Source organism: Dendropsophus ebraccatus, chromosome 5, assembly GCF_027789765.1.
Source record: "Dendropsophus ebraccatus isolate aDenEbr1 chromosome 5, aDenEbr1.pat, whole genome shotgun sequence".
Taxonomy (NCBI): Eukaryota; Metazoa; Chordata; class Amphibia; order Anura; family Hylidae; genus Dendropsophus; species Dendropsophus ebraccatus.
The window spans coordinates 136254738-136272651 of NC_091458.1; the positions used below are offsets into that span (position 1 = coordinate 136254738).

The following is a 17914-nucleotide window of genomic DNA, read 5'->3' on the forward strand; positions in this document are numbered from 1 at the left end:
TATAGGTTTTTCTGTGTTTGCTCCCCTCAGCCGGTTGTATATTGCAGTTATAATAACAGCCTCACAGTATTATGGGTGAAGGAGAGCATTACTAATACACCACCACTAGGGGGCAGTACAATTCTTCAGACCTGCGCAGTGCTCTGATATTCAGCAGCGCTGACACTGAGAACAAACCATGATCTTCCAACCGCGAGGTGGCGCTGTAGTAAAACCATACACCTCCATGTCATCGTTAGCGCGTTTCATCCCTGGCAATCTGCATACCCATATTCTATATTGTAATAGCAATCGCGTTTTGCACGTACCAGACTAGCGAGCTTACACTTATACATGATACAGGGATTATCCACTACTAAGTCACGGATAGGAATTATATATTGGCGTGTGCCCGAATCAAACATGGCGGCACGCTTCTTTGTCACGTGACAGGCGCTCTACGGCAGCCTGTGTCGTGAAGCAGCAGGAGTAGAGGACGTCCGGATCCCTACAGGTGACAATTGATAGCGGTTGTATGAGCGGTCACAGTGTTGCTGTCCGGGCAATTCTTTGGGCGTATAGTATAGTACTGCGTATCATTGTGACTGACAGCTGCATGCTGTGTCCTGGTGGCTGGAGGTGACCCAGGGTTGTGCAGGGCAGGGTAGCCTATTACCCAGGCAGTACTACTAGCAGTATTAGGAGCTGTAGCTATTACTATGTGTGCTATAATAAGTATAGGAGGCTTGTAAAAACAATGTAATATTACAGCTGGTGGTGAGTGTGCATGTTAAAATGTGTTAAAGGGGTTATCCAGTGCTACAAAAACATGGTCACTTTCTTCCAGAGACAGCACCACTCTTGTCTCCAGTTTGGGCCGGGTTTTGCTGCTCACTTCCATTGAAGTAAATGGAGCTTAATTGCAAATCGCACCTGAACTGGAGACAAGTGTCGTGTTGTCTCTGAAAGAAAGTGCCCATGTTTTTGTAGCGCTGGATAATCCCTTTAAAGTGACTGTACCACCAGGCCCAGGCTGAAGCACTGGAGGCGGGCCGACCCACCCCCAGTGGAAAGAATCCCCAGTAGAGATGAGCGAACCTGGAGCATGCTTGAGTCGATCCGAACCCGAACTTTCGGCATTTGATTAGCGGTGGCTGCTGAAGTTGGATAAAGCCCTAAGGCTATGTGGAAATCATGGATATAGTCATTGGCTGTATCCATGTTTTCCAGACAACCTTAGAGCTTTATCCAAGTTCAGCAGCCAATGCTAATCAAATACCGAACGTTCGGGTTCGGATCAACTCTCTAATCCCCAACTAAGGGTGGGTCGGGCCGCCTCCAGTGCTTCAGCCTGGGCCTGGTGGTACAGTCACTTAAATGTTAGCTGAACCCAAAGATTCTGCATTTGATTCTCCATGGCTGCAGAAGTTGGACGCCGCCCTAGGACTGCTAAGAAAGCGTGGATACAGTCTGTTTCCAGGACTCACTAGGGCGGTATCCAACTCTCAGAGCCTTCAGGTTTGGCAACGTTAACGCATTTTGACAGGTTCACTCAACACTAAGGCTCCGTTTACACACCCATAGTGCAGCTCGTGACTGCGGCCCGCATTACAAATGTGCGTCTGTAGTGCTCCCTGCTTCACTGAGCACTACATTGGCGCTTCATAAGCATATCGATCCGTGCTGCGAAATGCAGTCTGCATTACAGCAAGTCCAATCTTTTTGCAGCACGAATCGCGGCCCGTACACACGTACGGACGTGTGAGCGGGGCCATTGAATAACATTGGCCCTATGTTCGGAAATTGCGGACAGAACAATTGATGTGTGAATGTAGCCTAACTGAACCATTTATCCATGCATTTCATTACTGTAACTGGATCATGTGATCATCACCCTGACCCAAAGAAAAACACAGTGTTTAATGTATCAGAGGAAATACTTTGTCCTGAGTCATCTGACTCCTGGGATCTATAGGATGACACCATCACCTACCAGATCCCTCATGCTAGTTTCCAGACCACTATTCACCCAGCTGTATGTGTATGCTATTGCTGCTGTAATCTCAATGGAATTAAGATATATAGTAGTTATGCACCTCCACTAAGCCTGTGTTCACATGTTCTTTGTGTATGTGCTTAGTATACTATGCTTCTCTGACCACACAGCCATGCCTTTCCTCGATCTTCAGAAGAAATTTGGGATTAATGTCGACAGATGGTTGCTGCTGCAGAGTTCTGAGCAACCCCTCCGTCACGTTGGTCGTTGCCATTCCTTTGAGAAAGACTGGGTAGAGTGTTCGCACGGCATTGGTGCCACCCGGGCAAAGAAAGAGTGCAATCTGGAGTATGAAGACTTCCTTGAATGCATGCACAGAGGCAAAACGGTGGGTGATCTGCAGCTCTGGAGGACACATGGAGAGTAGTGACAGTGTACTTGTACAGTAACCCTAGCTGATGCTCTCCTTTTTTGGTTCTTGTACGGTACAATTTAGCAACATAAGATGTGTCTGTAAGACAAGAAAACGGAATACATTGTCTGTACTGGTACAGCCATGCTCTGAACAGCGTCAGTATATTCTTTGTAACGTTGGCTTCTGTTATTTTGCTGCTGGAGCTCCTACTGTACAGCTTTACATTTTAGCGATATATATATTGAAGGTTTATTCGGGCTTAGTAAAACGTGGACGCTTTCTTCCAGAAATAGCACATCTCCTGTTCTCAGGTGGGTTCTATTAAAAGGGTATTTCACTCAAACATAACTTTTGATATGTTGCTGCCCATGGTGAGACTAACAATTCCTTCCATATTTGTTATTATCTATTCAGTCTCCCTGCCCCCAGCTCTGATCTGCTGCTTTCCACTAAAAACACAAAAATCTGTGTGTGAGCCTTTCTCTCTGTCTCCCCTCCTCCCCTTCCCTTCCGAGACAGCTGATGTAAACAAGTCCCTGGCAGGCTGTAACTGCAACATTGTTAATCACAGTGAGTTCATTAGCTCGGAATAACACTCCAAGCATTATAAAAAGCTACAATGTTGCAGATAAAGCCTGCCAGGGACTTGTGCACATCAGCCATCTCAGAAGGGAGGGGCAAGGAGGGGGAGACAGAGAGAGAGAGGCTCACACACAGATTTTTGTGTCTTCAGCAGAAAGCAGTAGCTCAGGACAGGGGAAAGGAGAAGGAATGGAAGGAATTGTTAGTCTCACCATGGGCAGCAACATATGAAAAGTTATGTTTCAGTGGAGTACCCCTTTAAAGTGAATTAAGCTCAATTGCAATAGCACACACAACCTGGAGACACGGGTGGTGCCGTTTTTGTTAGGAGGTAGCTGTGCTTTTTTTTTAAATCCTAGATAACCCCTTTAAGTAAAATCATGATTATTTACTTCCCTCTGGCTCTGGTTCATATGAATGCACTCCGCATTTTTATCATCAGTGAATGGGCTCGCAGGACTACTAAATAATGCGTGTAAATAGAAGTGTACATTGTGGAAGTAAGCCTTACCTTGCAAGACTACTAATAAAATTGTCTTTCTTACAGTTGGAACGCTTGAAAGCCATTCAAGAGCAAAAGAAAAAGTTGGAGAAAGAAGGAAAATACAAAGCTCCAGATTTTAGTGAAGATGCGAATACTCCTTAATATCATCAGAGGAAGATTGGTTGTGTCTTTTATGTTTTGGGTCCCAATAAATCATTACTCAGAGGCAACAATGTCATATTAAATTGTTCACACAAGTCTTGTGTCTGCTAAGTGTACGTTATTGTGGGGATAATATCATACAACATAGTAAATCAGGTCTGGGCGTCTGTTACCAAAGGTTAGGAGGCAGCGGATATGCTGTATGGGAGCTGGAACCGAGCCCACCCACTCTGCTTCTCCAGTCATTGGTCCGGCACTGTCCTTTCTCTCACTGCCTGGGGGGCAGTGACGTCATGTGATCGTGCCGGCCAATACTGGAGGAGCTTGTTCCTGTTACTCATAGGCCGCAAGACAGAGTCGAGAATGAATGGTGGGGCGGGTACTAGCAGCGCCTGCTCTGTATTCAGCTGATGTGTAATAGAAGACAACGATCAGCTGACATGCTCAATGTCGGCTGATCATTGCTTTTCAACATGTTGAAAACTCAACGATCCCGATAGCAGCGATGTGCTGCCACCGCTCCGCGTAACAGGAGCAGCAGCAGTCCGCCCCCATGTTCTATGAGTTGCCTGCATCTGCCTGGAGTGCTGCATCTACACCTATCACTCATTGGCCGTATACTCCTCTTCTACAGCCGCACTGCTATGGTGAACTGAAATCCTGCACTCTACCTTGGGAGGCTATGGGTCCCCATTGTGAGGATTCAGACTGATCTGCCAGAACATCAGCAATGAGTATAACATATAGTACAACCCCTTTAAGTAGAAGCAGCAATGGTGATTTCCTCAACTGAAACAAAAGCCGACCCCAGTGGTGGTTATACCTCCAAGAAAATGCCAGTCTCTCAATAACTTGTCATGGCGACTCAGCAGATCCCATAGTTTTCTATAGGATTCAGGTCTGGAGAAAGGGCAGAGATGGTCACTACCATTACCATGACTAGACACACCTGGCCGCACTGTAAAGGTTTATTACACCGGACGATTATCATGCAAAAAAATCGGTATTGTTCACATTTAAACAATCAGTGTGTATGCAGGCAGCGTACGAATGTTGCCAAAAAAACGTTTGTATGTTTTTGATCGCATCTTTTAAGTTGACCATAAGATCATTGGTAATCCTTCGCTAATCTTTCCTTGTATGTTCACATTGTTTGTTATTACGATAGTTAGCGATTGTAGCTAACGACTATCGTTCTGTGTGTTATGGTCAACAATTTCAGGTTCCCAAAAGCGCAATAGTTTATCGTTAATCGGCAAAAGCGAGAAATTGCTTTGTCTGGCAAGCTCCTTGTTAGAGAAGAGCAAGTTGTGCAAAAAGTACAGAGCTGTCATGTGGCCATCCCCAAACCGCTGGTACCATGTTGCAGGGTCCTCAGGCCGTGTCTGGTTCAGGGGTCGGCCTTTCTCCTGGTGCCGGTATTTTGAAGAGAAACTTTTATTGCTGCAGTGCAGGGAGTTAAACTGGTGTGGCCTAGAGCTTCCGTGTCCCAGACCTACGCCACCTCTCTCTCTGCCTCATCCAGCCCAGCGGCGTGTGTCCATGGGAGAGAGGGCCCAGGGCACAGATGCCACGACAATAAAAGTATTTTTTCTTTAAAGTACCGGCACCATGAGAAAGGCCAACCACCGGACACAGACACATCTCTACAACGTGGTACCGGAGCAATGTATGTTCTTATGGGAAAGGCCATTGTGCTCTGTTTATTACCTTCTATTTTAATATCCTAAAAGAACAGGATTGCTCTTTTGTAGAATTCTCATTTCTGGTATCACCATTAATATAAAAAGGGTGGTTTTTTTCTCTTGAAACAATGTACATGGCCAGACCGCGTACAATATTGGAAGCACAGCAAAGCCAGTAGTTTGAGGCCATGGAATAGGGGAGGTGGCATAGGAGAAAGCAAGTGAAAGGGGCAGTATCGTATTCCACAGGTAAATACCCGGTGGCAGGATCATAGGCTGAATGCTGGTTGTTGTGGTAATTCAATCATGGGGCCTTTGTTTTCTGAAACGCTTCCTGTATACATGGAATGTAAACTACACTACATGGAAAATCCCGCTCACTCACTACACCGCTGTATGGATTTTGTGGGGCTTTCTTTATATACTGATTCACAGTGTTTGGGATTTTCGATCATTGGAGTCTTATTCCCCAGGACTAATACCGAGACTTTGCAGAGTAAACAACTTGTATAAGGAAAATTGCTGAAAAGGTAAGGGAAGACATTGAGGCTGCAGATATCTGGGTGTGGACCAGGACACATTCACATGCCTGTCTCTGGGTCAGTAAATGTAAACCCATGAGTAACGTGGGCTACAATTCCCATTATGCTTGGACAGCCTTAGGGCCCTATTCCACGGGACGATTATCGTTCGCATAATCGTTAACGATAAACGATCCAAACGACTGCTATTACGAAAGACCTGAAATCGTTCACCTATTTATATGGAAAGATAATCGTTACTTATTATCGTTCTTGCGGTCGTCTTGTCATCGCTATTGCGTTTGTCACTACTGTAAACGACCGAACGACTTCTTATTCAATCCGAACGAGCAACTATAAACATAGGTCCAGGTCTTATTAAATGATCAACGATTTCTCGTTTGGTCGTTAGTCGTTAACTGCTATTCAACCGAACGATTATCATTAAGATTCAAACGATTTAACGATAATCTGAACGATAATCCGGTGGAATAGAGCCCTTTGGCTGAACACAGGACTGCGGCTTACATTGAAAGGAGATTGTGACCTCTAACCCTACGTAGGCATAGTGATGTCATTTATCAGCGTCTACACTGCGGGGGAAGAAGGAGGTCATCTAGCTGAGCTTTGCGGGAGTGTAGGCATGTATATTTTCCACCATATAGAAAGGAGATGTCTAGCATCGCCAATAAAGTGGAGCTGCATTTAATTAGCAGTGGCTACTGAAGTTGGATGCAGCCCTAAGGCTGCCTGGAAAACATGGATATGGCCTATGGCTATAACCATATTTTCCAGGCAGCCTTAGGGCTTTATCCAACTTCAGAAGCTGCCAGTAATCAAATGCTGCACACCTGGGTTCAGACAAATTCTAATCACCACTTACCTCCTGAGGCCGTGCATAAAGCACCATTGTGTACTGCAGGGAAACAGACTCCTATCATAATGACAGGAGTCCCTGCAGTATATAATATTAGGGTTAAATTGCCATGTTGTCACTTTGAGATAAATTAGTGGCTTTTTGGGTTACAGTTTGGGCACTCTGTTTCTAAAAGGTTCACCATCACTGCTCTAGGACTGTATCCAGTGGAAGTTCCTCTAGATGCAATTACCTCTAATCATGAGTACTTTAACCATGTTGCATATGGGCCACTTTTACATGGCAGTATATTACATTAGCCTTTGTAACCCAGGAGTAACTGATGACTTAAAGGGTATTCTTTAAAAAAAGTACTTTAAAAAAAAAAAAAAGTCTGGGACTGTGATAAAATGGGGGGAAAAAACTATACTCGTCTACCCCTATCCCCCACTGGTTCCACTGCTGCTCCTGTTCTTCTGCTTCCAAGATGAGCGCTCAGAGCAAGACCTGCCTGCTCAGTAAATCATTGGTTGCATTGGTGTCCTGTCAGCAATTGGCTGAGCAGACAGGTCCTGCTCCAAGCTTTCTTTTCAGAAGCAGACGGAGGACAGGAGCAACCTAAAACCAGGAGGAGCTGCAGCAGGACATACAGAAAATAGGGGGGAATTATAGTTTTTTTTTTTTTTTATCTATTTTCCCAAGGCCCCAGTATTATATTTTTTAATGACTAGAATATCCCTTTAAGTACTGATGACATACTAATGCAATATCATCAATATCATGTACTAATATACTTGTGTGAAAAATATAATTATTTTTTTTAGATGCTCCTTTGAATACAATCAAAAAAGCAGCTCCTCTGACATGTCTGTTTTAGTTAATAATTGTGGAGCATCTGTGTAATACTTATTTTTCTCCTCCTCTTAGAAATGTATAACTTGTTGAGTGGTTACTATTATCAGTCAGGGCTTTATCCCTGCATACTCTAATACTATCCATTTAATCCTGACAGTGAAATACTATGTTGGAATATAACCTAACCCATAAGGCGAGATCTTGCATGGAGCCCCAGACCGAGGAAGATTGACAGCCATTTTCTTCCATTTTCTAATTGTTGCGCCAACAGTTGTTTCCTTCTCACCAACTTGCTGCCTATTTTCCTGTAGCCCACCCCAGCCTTGTGCAGGTCTACAATTTTGTCCCCGATGTCCTTAGACAGCTCTTTGGTTTGGAGACCAAAATCACTGTTAAACATTCGCTAATTGTTCGCTGTAATTCTGTATTCGTTTACTAATTGTTCAGTGTAATTCCCCATTGTTTCTTCTTTTGCCAGGATCAAGTAGAATAAGGTGAACGATTTCAGGTCAACAATAAGCGTTCTGCTTTGCGATCATTTATCATTAACCGTTAAAAATCGCTTTGTCTATTAGGACCCTTAGGGTCAGATCTAAATGAACGATCAAGGACACACGAACTATTTTTTGATTGTTGCCTCCAATTACACAGGACGATTAATGTTTAAATTTGAACGATATAATGATTTTCTGCACGAAAATAAGGCCCTTAGAGGCAAAGAAACTCTATGGCGCTTTACATTTGGTTTAGTAGAATCAATGCGGGTCTTCCTGTTGCAGTCATATCATTAACACTGACATGCAGCTGTATTACAGAGATGAAACCTTTATGCACATGGCATAGAGCCTGTATGGGCAATCCTGGCATACAATGTGCCATCAGGTGTATAGGACTTTATGTGTATTTCATCCAGTGCAGAATGACACCATTTTGAAACTAAGGGTTCTATTACACAGAGCGATTTTTAACTATAAACGATCTATAACGAGATCGTTAACCTGAAATCGTTCACCATATTATACAGAACCATGGTCGTTAGTTACGATCGTTACTATGATCGTTATTGCGATCGTTACTATGATCGTTTACTCCTTCTGATCCCAGCAGAACAGGTTTTTAGGTTCAGATGTAAATCAATGATCTTTTTGATTGTTGCCTGCAATTAAACAGAAAGATTATCATTTAAATTCGAACGATATAACGATTTTTTGCACAATAATCGTCCCGTGTAATAGGGCCCTTAGATTTATTCATAGAGTATCCCTAAATCTCCTGTGTTCCGTTCGGTTCCTTCCTTCTTCAACATGAAGCCCAGTGATGGAAGTAAGAAAGCAGAAGATCCTGTGTTTCTGCCTCTATTCATTGACCTTCTGTCCTCATACATTGATGGACATCGCTGAGGACCACATGATCTATAGGATCTAGGTCATGTGCCACTATGTGCGTTGTCATTCACAATAGATAGGGAATGGGAAAAATGAACCTTTAGCTTATTCTTAGAGATGAGCGAACTAACAGTAATAACAAAGTGAGTCGCTTCTGGCTTTTCAGCCTGCTGCCTTTTAAAGGGGTACTCCGGCCCATCTTACTTCCTGAGCAGCTCTGCCGCCGGATGTGTGACATCACAACACAGCTGTGTTCCAGTGCCACCATTCTGTGCCATGACATCAGCTAGGGCCTTCCACATCAAGGAAGAGACACTCACTGCAGCTGACGTCACAGCACAGAATGGCGGCACTGGAACGCAGCCATGACGTCATGTCACACTTCTGGTGGAAGAGCTCTTCAAGAAGTAAGATGGGCCTGGAGTACCCCTTTAACTCAGTGCCGCCCCTCCCTGAGTGCCTGGAAAAAGCTGAATCCAGTCCTGGGAAACTGGGAGAAGTGGATCCAGCTTTTCCCAGCACCTGGAGCGGAGCGCCTGACAATCGGGCTGCTGAGCTAATGAAGCCATTTGCTTCGTTATTTTTGTAAATTCGCTCATCCCTATTTGTGTTTCCACTTAGTATTTTGGTGCACATCCCACAACATAGTAAGCACTAAAATACTGCAATTGTTTTGAATGGAATTAAAAGCCGCGCTATGTATTGCAGTGTATACTTTTCTGCATTTCAAATATGCTGCAATAAATGACATCTCACATTCTGGGCGGCTTTGGGGATGCGGGATGCTATCAGGGTATGTTCACACACATTGGAGATTCATTGCGTTAATAACTCAATAAAGGACCGCAATGAACTGATCAATTACTGCAATTAATTGATGGATTCACATCGCATTTCATTGTGTTACTGCATGTGTGAACACGGCCTTAGCCCCATTCCTGGGTGATATAAAAATAAAAATGCAGTCCATAGTACACAGCAGAAACCTGTGGCCGCCCCCTGTACCCCCTTTTACCTGGAGAAAAAAAATGCATAAAAAGGTACCTTTTTTTGGGGGGGGGAGCATTATTTAGTGGTTGTAAAGGTGGCAGTAAGGACAAGGCCCATAGGATATACATGATACATGATGGAATAGTCACACATACAATACAATGGTCACTACATCTCCTGCAATCTATGGCTATAAGATATCCTGCCAGGCCCCCCCCCCCCCCCAGCTCCTGTGCCCCTCAGGCGGATGGTATGTGCAGTGCCCCCCATGTGAGCAGTGTGTGCCCCCTGGTGAGTGTGCTGCACACGTGTGCCCGGCACCAGCACATCAGGGTGAGGCTCTTTGTACGGCGGCTCCTCCCATCGGGTGCACAGCCCGGCACAGTGGGGTGGTCGCTGACTCTCCTGCCCTGGATGTCCTCCTCTTCTCCGTGTAGCTTCATTGTGGATGTATGTGCCCTGCAGCCCAGGATATGAGGAGGATGATGATGATGAGGAGGAGGAGGATGATGTCTTCTTAAGGCTTCCTGCTCAGTGTGGATGTGAGCCGCTCTTCTCCCTCCTCCTGGCTGCTTCTCCCTCTCTCTCTCTCTGGATCCCTGTCTTTTTCCCTATCTCTGGGCTGGGGCAGGGTCCCTCTCCTTCTGATCTGGACACTGGCTGTGGATGTCACCATCAGGCTATGGATGGGAACCTCTCTGCACCTGTCTTCTGCTCCTAAGGTTTTCCTCCCTCCCTGGATGCCATATTCCTCTCTGTCTGTCTCTCTGGATGTGACTCTGTTCTTGGCAGTCTCACTGGATGAGACTCTGGATGTCATAGTCCCTTCACGCTTGGATGTCCCTATTCTTTGGTGATTGCTGCACAGATCTACAAAATCCCTATAGTTTCGGTTTCCTCCTTTTACAAGGGGGTAAGTGGCAAGACCTGTCACATTGCATCACACCATCTGGGGGGCATCTCATTGCAGGGTATATGTATATATATATATATATATATATATATATATATATATATATATATATATATTTATATATATATATATATATATATATATATATGATATATATATAGATATATATATAGATATATATATATATATATGACACCTGACAGGAGCATGTTGCAGCTATTGTGAATATACTCTCTCTCTCTCTCTCTCTCTCTCTCTCTCCCTCTCTCTCTCTCTCTCTCTCTATATATATATATATAGGCCTCTTTCCATAGAACATCATAATTCCTCCCACGGTCCATACATCCATATTGTTATTACTTGGTATTGTAATATTTTGCGCCAGGATATATATATATGTGCAATGTGTTCTTGGCATGTAATATGCCTCGTCATGCCATCATGCAGCGCCTCATCAGCATAACATTCAATGAGACCGCTATGTCACGAATCTGACCCGTCATGCCTTGATGCATCTCATAATGTGGGATCTGTCACCGGTATAGTAAATGATTACCAGTATGGTAAATGATCACCGGTATAGTAAATGATTGGTTATTCAGAATGAGTGGATACAGTGAGGAGGTGATAGGTAGATGTATGTGGTCCAGATCTCTAGCTCTAATATATTCATGGCCCCTGACCATTTACAATGTATAATTACAGAGTCCCTGGGGAGGCTTCCAGCCAGGTGCTGCCTATACATTGTATTTGTTAGCGGTCACATCAGCGGAGAGAGAATCCATATCCAGGCTACATTAGAATATGTTACACTAGGTTGTACGCAATATCATTGAAAATGTGTCATCAGGGAACCCACACAATGTATTCCCAGCTCTGCTCAGATTGGTTGGTTACAGAGGGGATCCAGCAATCCGGAGGAGGTCTCACAGAAAATGTGTTGCTAAGAACGTCTGCCCAAATCATAGCTGACATTAATGCACTTTCCTCTTACGTAAACTTGTTTTTTGTTTTTTTTTAATTTTAAAAGAATTTTCAGCTAAAGAATAATTGCCCCCCCCCCCCATTCATAGGGGTGATATCAGCTGAGAATAAGGAATCATTAGGCGCCATAGCAGTCTGACTCCACACTGTCATTCTTATGTGTAATATGACCATACAGGATATACATATGCTAAGTATACCTATCAGCATAGTAACAGATGTCATACATTTTAAGTTTTGTGTTATAACACATACAAATCTTGTACAAATAATATAATGTTCAATAAAATAGTAAAATAATGAAGAATAACGTGTTATATACATGAAGCGAATTATGGAAAATTCCAAGCGTCATATACATCATATACATAACAAAATATGTGTTTTCTCCCATTGAGAAATTATTTTTCACAGTGGTTCCACTTGGAGGCTGACATTAAAGTGAATGTTCCATCAGGTACATTTCTTTAAGTTTTTATATGAATGGACCGCGTCTATGGAGCTGCGTCACAAAAAGAAGGGGAGATAGTCACACTGGGACGGATTAAGGGCCCTATTCCACCGGACGATTATCGTTCAGATTATCGTTAAATCGTTCGAATCTAAACGATAATCGTTCGTTTGAAATGCAGTTAACGATTAACGACCGAACGAGAAATCGTTGATCGCTTTATAAGACCTGGACCTATTTTTATCGTTGCTCGTTCGCAAATCGTTTGCATTGAATAAGGGCCCTATTCCACCGGACGATTATCGTTTGCATAATCGTTAACGATTAACGATCTCAAACGACCGCTATTGCGAAAGACTTGAAAACGTTCACTTATTTCCATGGAACCATAATCGTTACTTATGATCGTAATTGCGATCGTTTTCTTCGCTATTTATTCGCTATTGCGTTCGTATCTATTGCGAGCGACCAAACGATGTCTTATTCAATGCGAACGATTTGCGAACGAGCAACAATAAAAATAGGTCCAGGTCTTATAAAGCGATCAACGATTTCTCGTTCGGTCGTTAATCGTTAACTGCATTTCAACCGAACGATTGTCGTTTAGATCCGAACGATTTAACGATAATCTGAACGATAATCGTCCGGTGGAATAGGGCCCTAAGACATTGTTCGGTCGTTCACAATAGATACGAACGCAATAGCGAATAAATAGCGAAGAAAAAACTATCGCAATTACGATCATTATTAACGATTATCGTTCCATGGAAATGAGTGAACGTTTTCAGGTCTTTCGCAATAGCGGTCGTTTGAGATCGTTAATCGTTAACGATTATGCAAACGATAATCGTCCGGTGGAATAGGGCCCTAACTGTCCAGGGGCGGATTAACTTTACTATGGGCCCCGGGCTGTTCACCAAGCTTGGGCCCCCTAGCCCACTGTAACTATGGTGGCAGTTTCCTCCATAGTGCAGCTAGTAAAGGACCTGTGCTGACATCATTGTCACATGATAAGGTCCTTCAATATATTCTCTAATGTTACTGCATTGTCTCCTGGCTGCAGTTTTGCCCTAATTTGTGCAAAATTGCAGTAAAAAGCAGCGATTTTTATGCAAATCATTGTCTTAGTAACAGGTTCCTTTCAACTGATCTTCCACCGTAAACAACAGCCTAAAGCCCCTATTCCACGGAGCAACGGCAGCAGATCGTTGCTATATGAGTCGTTTGTTTTTCAACATGTTGAAAAACAAACGACTGCAACTATCAGCCGACATTAACAATGTCGGCTGATTGTTGTCTTAACGGCCGATAATTGTTCCGTGGAATAGGGCCTTAAGTATTCAACTTTGGTAAGGATCTGTGCTCATCGTCATCAGCTGTTGAGTTTGTAGCTGTCTTCACTGAAAATTTAAACGTAATGGGGCATGCAGTGGATCCAACCCTTCCAGATAGAATGCCACTAGAGATGAGCACAATCCGATCATGCTCAGGTCTGATCATTCGGCAATTGATTACCAGTGGCTGAAGAAGTTGGATGAAGCCCTAGGGAGTCCTGGAAAACATGGATACAGCCTATGGCTGGGTTCACACTACGTATATTTCAGTCAGTATTGTGGTCCTCATATTGCAACCAAAACCAGGAGTGGATTGAAAACACAAAGGATCCGTTCACACAATGTTGAAATTGAGTGGATGGCCGCCATATAACAGTAAATATCGGCCATTATTTCAATACAACAGCCGTTGTTATTTTAGAACAACAGCTGTTGTATTGAAATAATGGCCGATATTTACTGTTATATGGCGGCCATCCACTCAATTTCAACATTGTGTGAACAGAGCCTTTCTGTGTTTTTAATCCACTCCTGGTTTTGGTTGCAATATGAGGACCACAATACTGACTGAAATATACGTAGTGTGAACCCAGCCTATAGCCGGACTCCCTAGGGCTGCATCCTTCTTTTTCAGCCACCGGTAATCAGATGCTGAATGACCTGACTCGAGCATGCTCAGGTTGTGTTCATCTCTAATCGTCACATCTAGGACATCTTGGGTGTTGCTAGAGTTTAAAAAGTTAATGGGCACAAGCTGCATGACATATGTTACCTCTAGAGACGAGGGAATTTACAGTAATAATGAAGCAAAGCGCTTCCTTATCTCTTCAATCCATTCATCAGTCTGCTGCCTTTTCAAAGGGGAACCGTGAGCAGGTTAGCTGGATCTAACCTGCTGATAGCCCCCTATAGCGCCAGGGACACTGAGGAGGAAGGTATGTGTGTTACCCTCCTCCTTGGTGCTGGTCCTGCTCTGTTAGTCATGGTATACTCCGCCCCGGATCACCGTTAGGAGCACTGCCGTGTCATCCGAGCCGCCCCTTCTAATAATAATCAATGGAGGGGGCAGGCTGGATTATGCGGCAGTGCTCCTAACGGTGCTCCAGAGCTGAGTTTATCCTGACTAACAGAGCAGGACCAGGGCCAAGAGGGAAGGTTACCCATACCTTCCTCCTCAGTGTCACCAGCGCTATTGGGGGCTATTGGCAGGTTACATTTGTCTAAACTTCTGATAGTTCCCCTTTAACTCACTGCCGCTCCACCCTGGGTGCCTGGAAAAGCTGGATCCAGTCCTGGGAAACTGGGAAAAGCTTTTCCAGGCGGATTGGTGCAGGTTGAGATCAAGGGGACCACTGTAGCTACATCCAGGGACTTCTTCTCTAATTCTTCGTCTTACTTTCTCTTTTTATCTGTATCTGGGCTCAGACCACCAAAAAGATTTTTGTTAGCCACAATTTTCCCCATGCTGCTGGTGCCCCAAAGTGCTACCCTTTGTGCCATACAACATGACATTGCCCCGATGCAGTCATATGTAGCTCCTACGACAAGGTAATAATCACCCAAACAATAATAATACCCACCTTTGTGCCTCTAAAAAATTTAATGATATAATCATCTAATCCTGTTAAGTTTAATCCTAATGCAGCCAGCATTTGACCTGCAGGAATGGCGCAGTGGGCACAATACCTTGAGGCATCACCATGCCTCCTGCGCCAGTCCTGCACACCAAGTTCTCTTCATTGTGCTGCCTGCATTGGACTGTACATACCCCGGCCTGTCCTGTCACTTACTAGAACAGGGATGGGAACCCTACGGCCCTCCAGCTGGTGCAAAACTACAATTCTACAAATCTAAAGCTTTGGCTGTCCAGGCATGATGGGAATTGTAGTTTTGCAAGAAGGCTGGAGAGCCAAGGTTTCCTACCCCTGAGTCAGTTGTGAGGCAGGAAGCCAATGGTTCCCGCTAAGCCAAAGCATTCCCAGTGAAGTACCCCAGTGAAAATGTTTTTCTTTCAAATCAACTGGTTTCACAAAGTTATATAGATTTGTTATTTACTTCTATTTAACAATCTCAAGTCTCACACAGCCTCCTCCCGCTGCCCCTGCCTGGAGAGGAGCAGCGCTCCCCCCAGGGCGGTTAACCCCATAGGCGCCATGGGCCATCCAAAGGGAGATCTGCTCCCTCTGATCCCCCCTTCACCCCCCCCCTTCCGGGTAACCATTCAGACGCTGCCTAGTGCGTCTGGGCTGCTATGGTTATAATGATCAGGCAGGGGCCTGATCGTGTAAATAAGCTGCCAGTGTACTGACAGCTCATTCCCTCTATAATACATTACAGCACACATCATGTATTATATATGTACTGTACCTGCAAAAGTAAAAGTTAAACACACATAAATACATAAATAAAAAATAAGTTAAATAAATAAATATACACATCCCCATCACCCCTTTATAAATGATCCCTTATAAAAAAAGATACATATATTTGGTATCGCCGCGTCCGTAATGACCCCGTCTATTAACCCGTTACGATATTATACTGCCTGATTAATGCCGTAAAAACTAACCAAAATGACATTTTTTTGTTAATTCCGCCCCCTAAAAAATATAGAAAAAAGCTACCAAAACGTCACATGTACCCAAAAGGTGTACCGCTAAAAACGTCAGCCTATTCCGCAAACAAAGCCCTCACATAACTCCATTGGCAAAAAAATTAAAATATACCTGCTCTTACAATATGCAAGACACAAACAGTTTTTATAGTATAAATGCCATAAACTATAACAAAAGCTTTATAAAATGGATATCACTGTAATGGTACCGACCTGACGAATAACAATAACATGTCGTATGTAACGTATAGTAAACGGCGTACAAAAAAATAGTGGAAAAACTGCTGCTAAATTGGTTTTTTTTATTTATACCAGCTCCTAAGAAATTTAATTAAAAATTATCAGGTCGTCACATGTCCCTCAGAATGGTACCGATGGAAACGTTAACTTGTCTTACACAAATATTTTGGCACCGCAAGGCCTCTGTGACATGATATAATGGCTAAAAAAAACTGAAATAAAAAAAGGCCCCAAAATTCCCCGGGTCTCTGTCATATCTGCGGCCTATGGTTGAGTCAGGTGACGCACTGCGGCCACATGTGTTGTGTTTTTTACAAAAAAATACTGAGTGTATCAATCAAAATATACTACAATATGCCACGAAAAAACTGTCTCAGAATAACCGCGATATTTAATGTTACACTGTCACCCCCTATTTGCATTTTGACTGCTCTCCACAGGTGTAAAGGGTAAATGTTACAGCTTTAATTACTTATTTTATATCACACCTCATGGTGCTTATTCTGGTAAAAAGTCGTTTTTATCACCCACCCCCATCTGTGATGTCATTGCTGCATAGGCCCCTCCCCTCAGTGGCCATTGGTGTGGGACAATCTAGGGGGGGTGGGGCCTAGAGCTTTAGGCTGGCCCTTCAAATGACTGCTGAGGGGGCGGGGCCTATGTGGCAATGACATTTACGGATGGGGCGGGGCTAAGTGGTGCTAGGGGCGGAGCGATGTGGCACAAAGGATGCAAAGCCCCGCCCACATATACCAATCCACAGGTGATAAAAACAACTTTTTTACCAGAACAAGCACCATGAGGTGTGATATAAAATAAGAAATGAAAGCTGTAACATTTACCCTTTACACCTGTGGGGAGCAGTCAAAATGCAAATAGGGGGGGACAGTGTCACTTTAAGGGTATAAACCCACACACCGTATATGCAGCAGATATGCAACAAATATGCAGCAGATTTGTTGGTACAGATTTGATGCTGTGTTCAGTTATTTAGATCTAATCTGCTGCGAGTTTGCTGCGTATCGCAGCAGTAAATACGCTGCATATACGGTGTGTGGGTTTATACCCTAAAAGCATCGCAGAGTTATCACTACATAAACAGAGACAGGTCAGATTTGAAAAATGGGCCCTGGGCATTAAGGCCAAAACGGGCTGCGGAGGCAAGGGGTTAATCTGATAAGTTACTATAGAGAGTGTGGATTGCTGCAGATTAACATCACACAGAAAAGCCACAATTCTTTTTTTTTTTTACTATTTTTAAATTCCTCTGACCAAAGTCCCTAGAATTCGTACATGTAGATTTTTAACCAACACATAGGCCATCAATATCAGCAAAAGTCTGACTACTGGCACCCCCAACATTCATGGCGCACAGCGTTCATGCAAGATCCACAGTCTGTTCGGTGCTTACCTGCCTCCTTGCAATTGCTGTGCTGTTAGCAATGACGGTGCAGGGTACTGCAGCAGT

The 17914-nt window shown here is 43.8% G+C and overlaps 1 protein-coding gene across 2 annotated transcripts; it reads left to right on the forward strand.

Moving 5' to 3' along the window:
- The first annotated feature begins 388 nt into the window (after window positions 1-388).
- On the forward strand, window positions 389-3713 carry NDUFS5 (NADH:ubiquinone oxidoreductase subunit S5). Of its 2 annotated transcripts, none has more exons than XM_069972539.1 (3): window positions 389-493; window positions 2146-2363; window positions 3520-3713. In XM_069972539.1, exons 2-3 carry the CDS (start codon window positions 2148-2150, stop codon window positions 3616-3618), a joined length of 315 nt encoding a protein of 104 aa, XP_069828640.1. In that variant the 5' UTR covers window positions 389-493; window positions 2146-2147; the 3' UTR covers window positions 3619-3713. The 2 variants fall into 2 exon arrangements, with proteins under 2 accessions (XP_069828640.1, XP_069828641.1); XM_069972540.1 differs by lacking the exon at window positions 389-493 and adding an exon at window positions 529-618.
- Window positions 3714-17914: the final 14201 nt, after the last annotated feature.

What these genes read in the sequence shown, in the direction of transcription:
- NDUFS5 (XM_069972539.1), top strand. Translation starts at nt 2,148, where the DNA reads ATGCCTTTCCTCGATCTTCAGAAGAAATTTGGGATTAATGTCGACAGA. An exon ending in GCATGCACAGAGGCAAAACG is followed by an intron (nt 2,364 to 3,519) that starts GTGGGTGATCTG and finishes TCTTTCTTACAG; the next exon opens with TTGGAACGCTTGAAAGCCAT.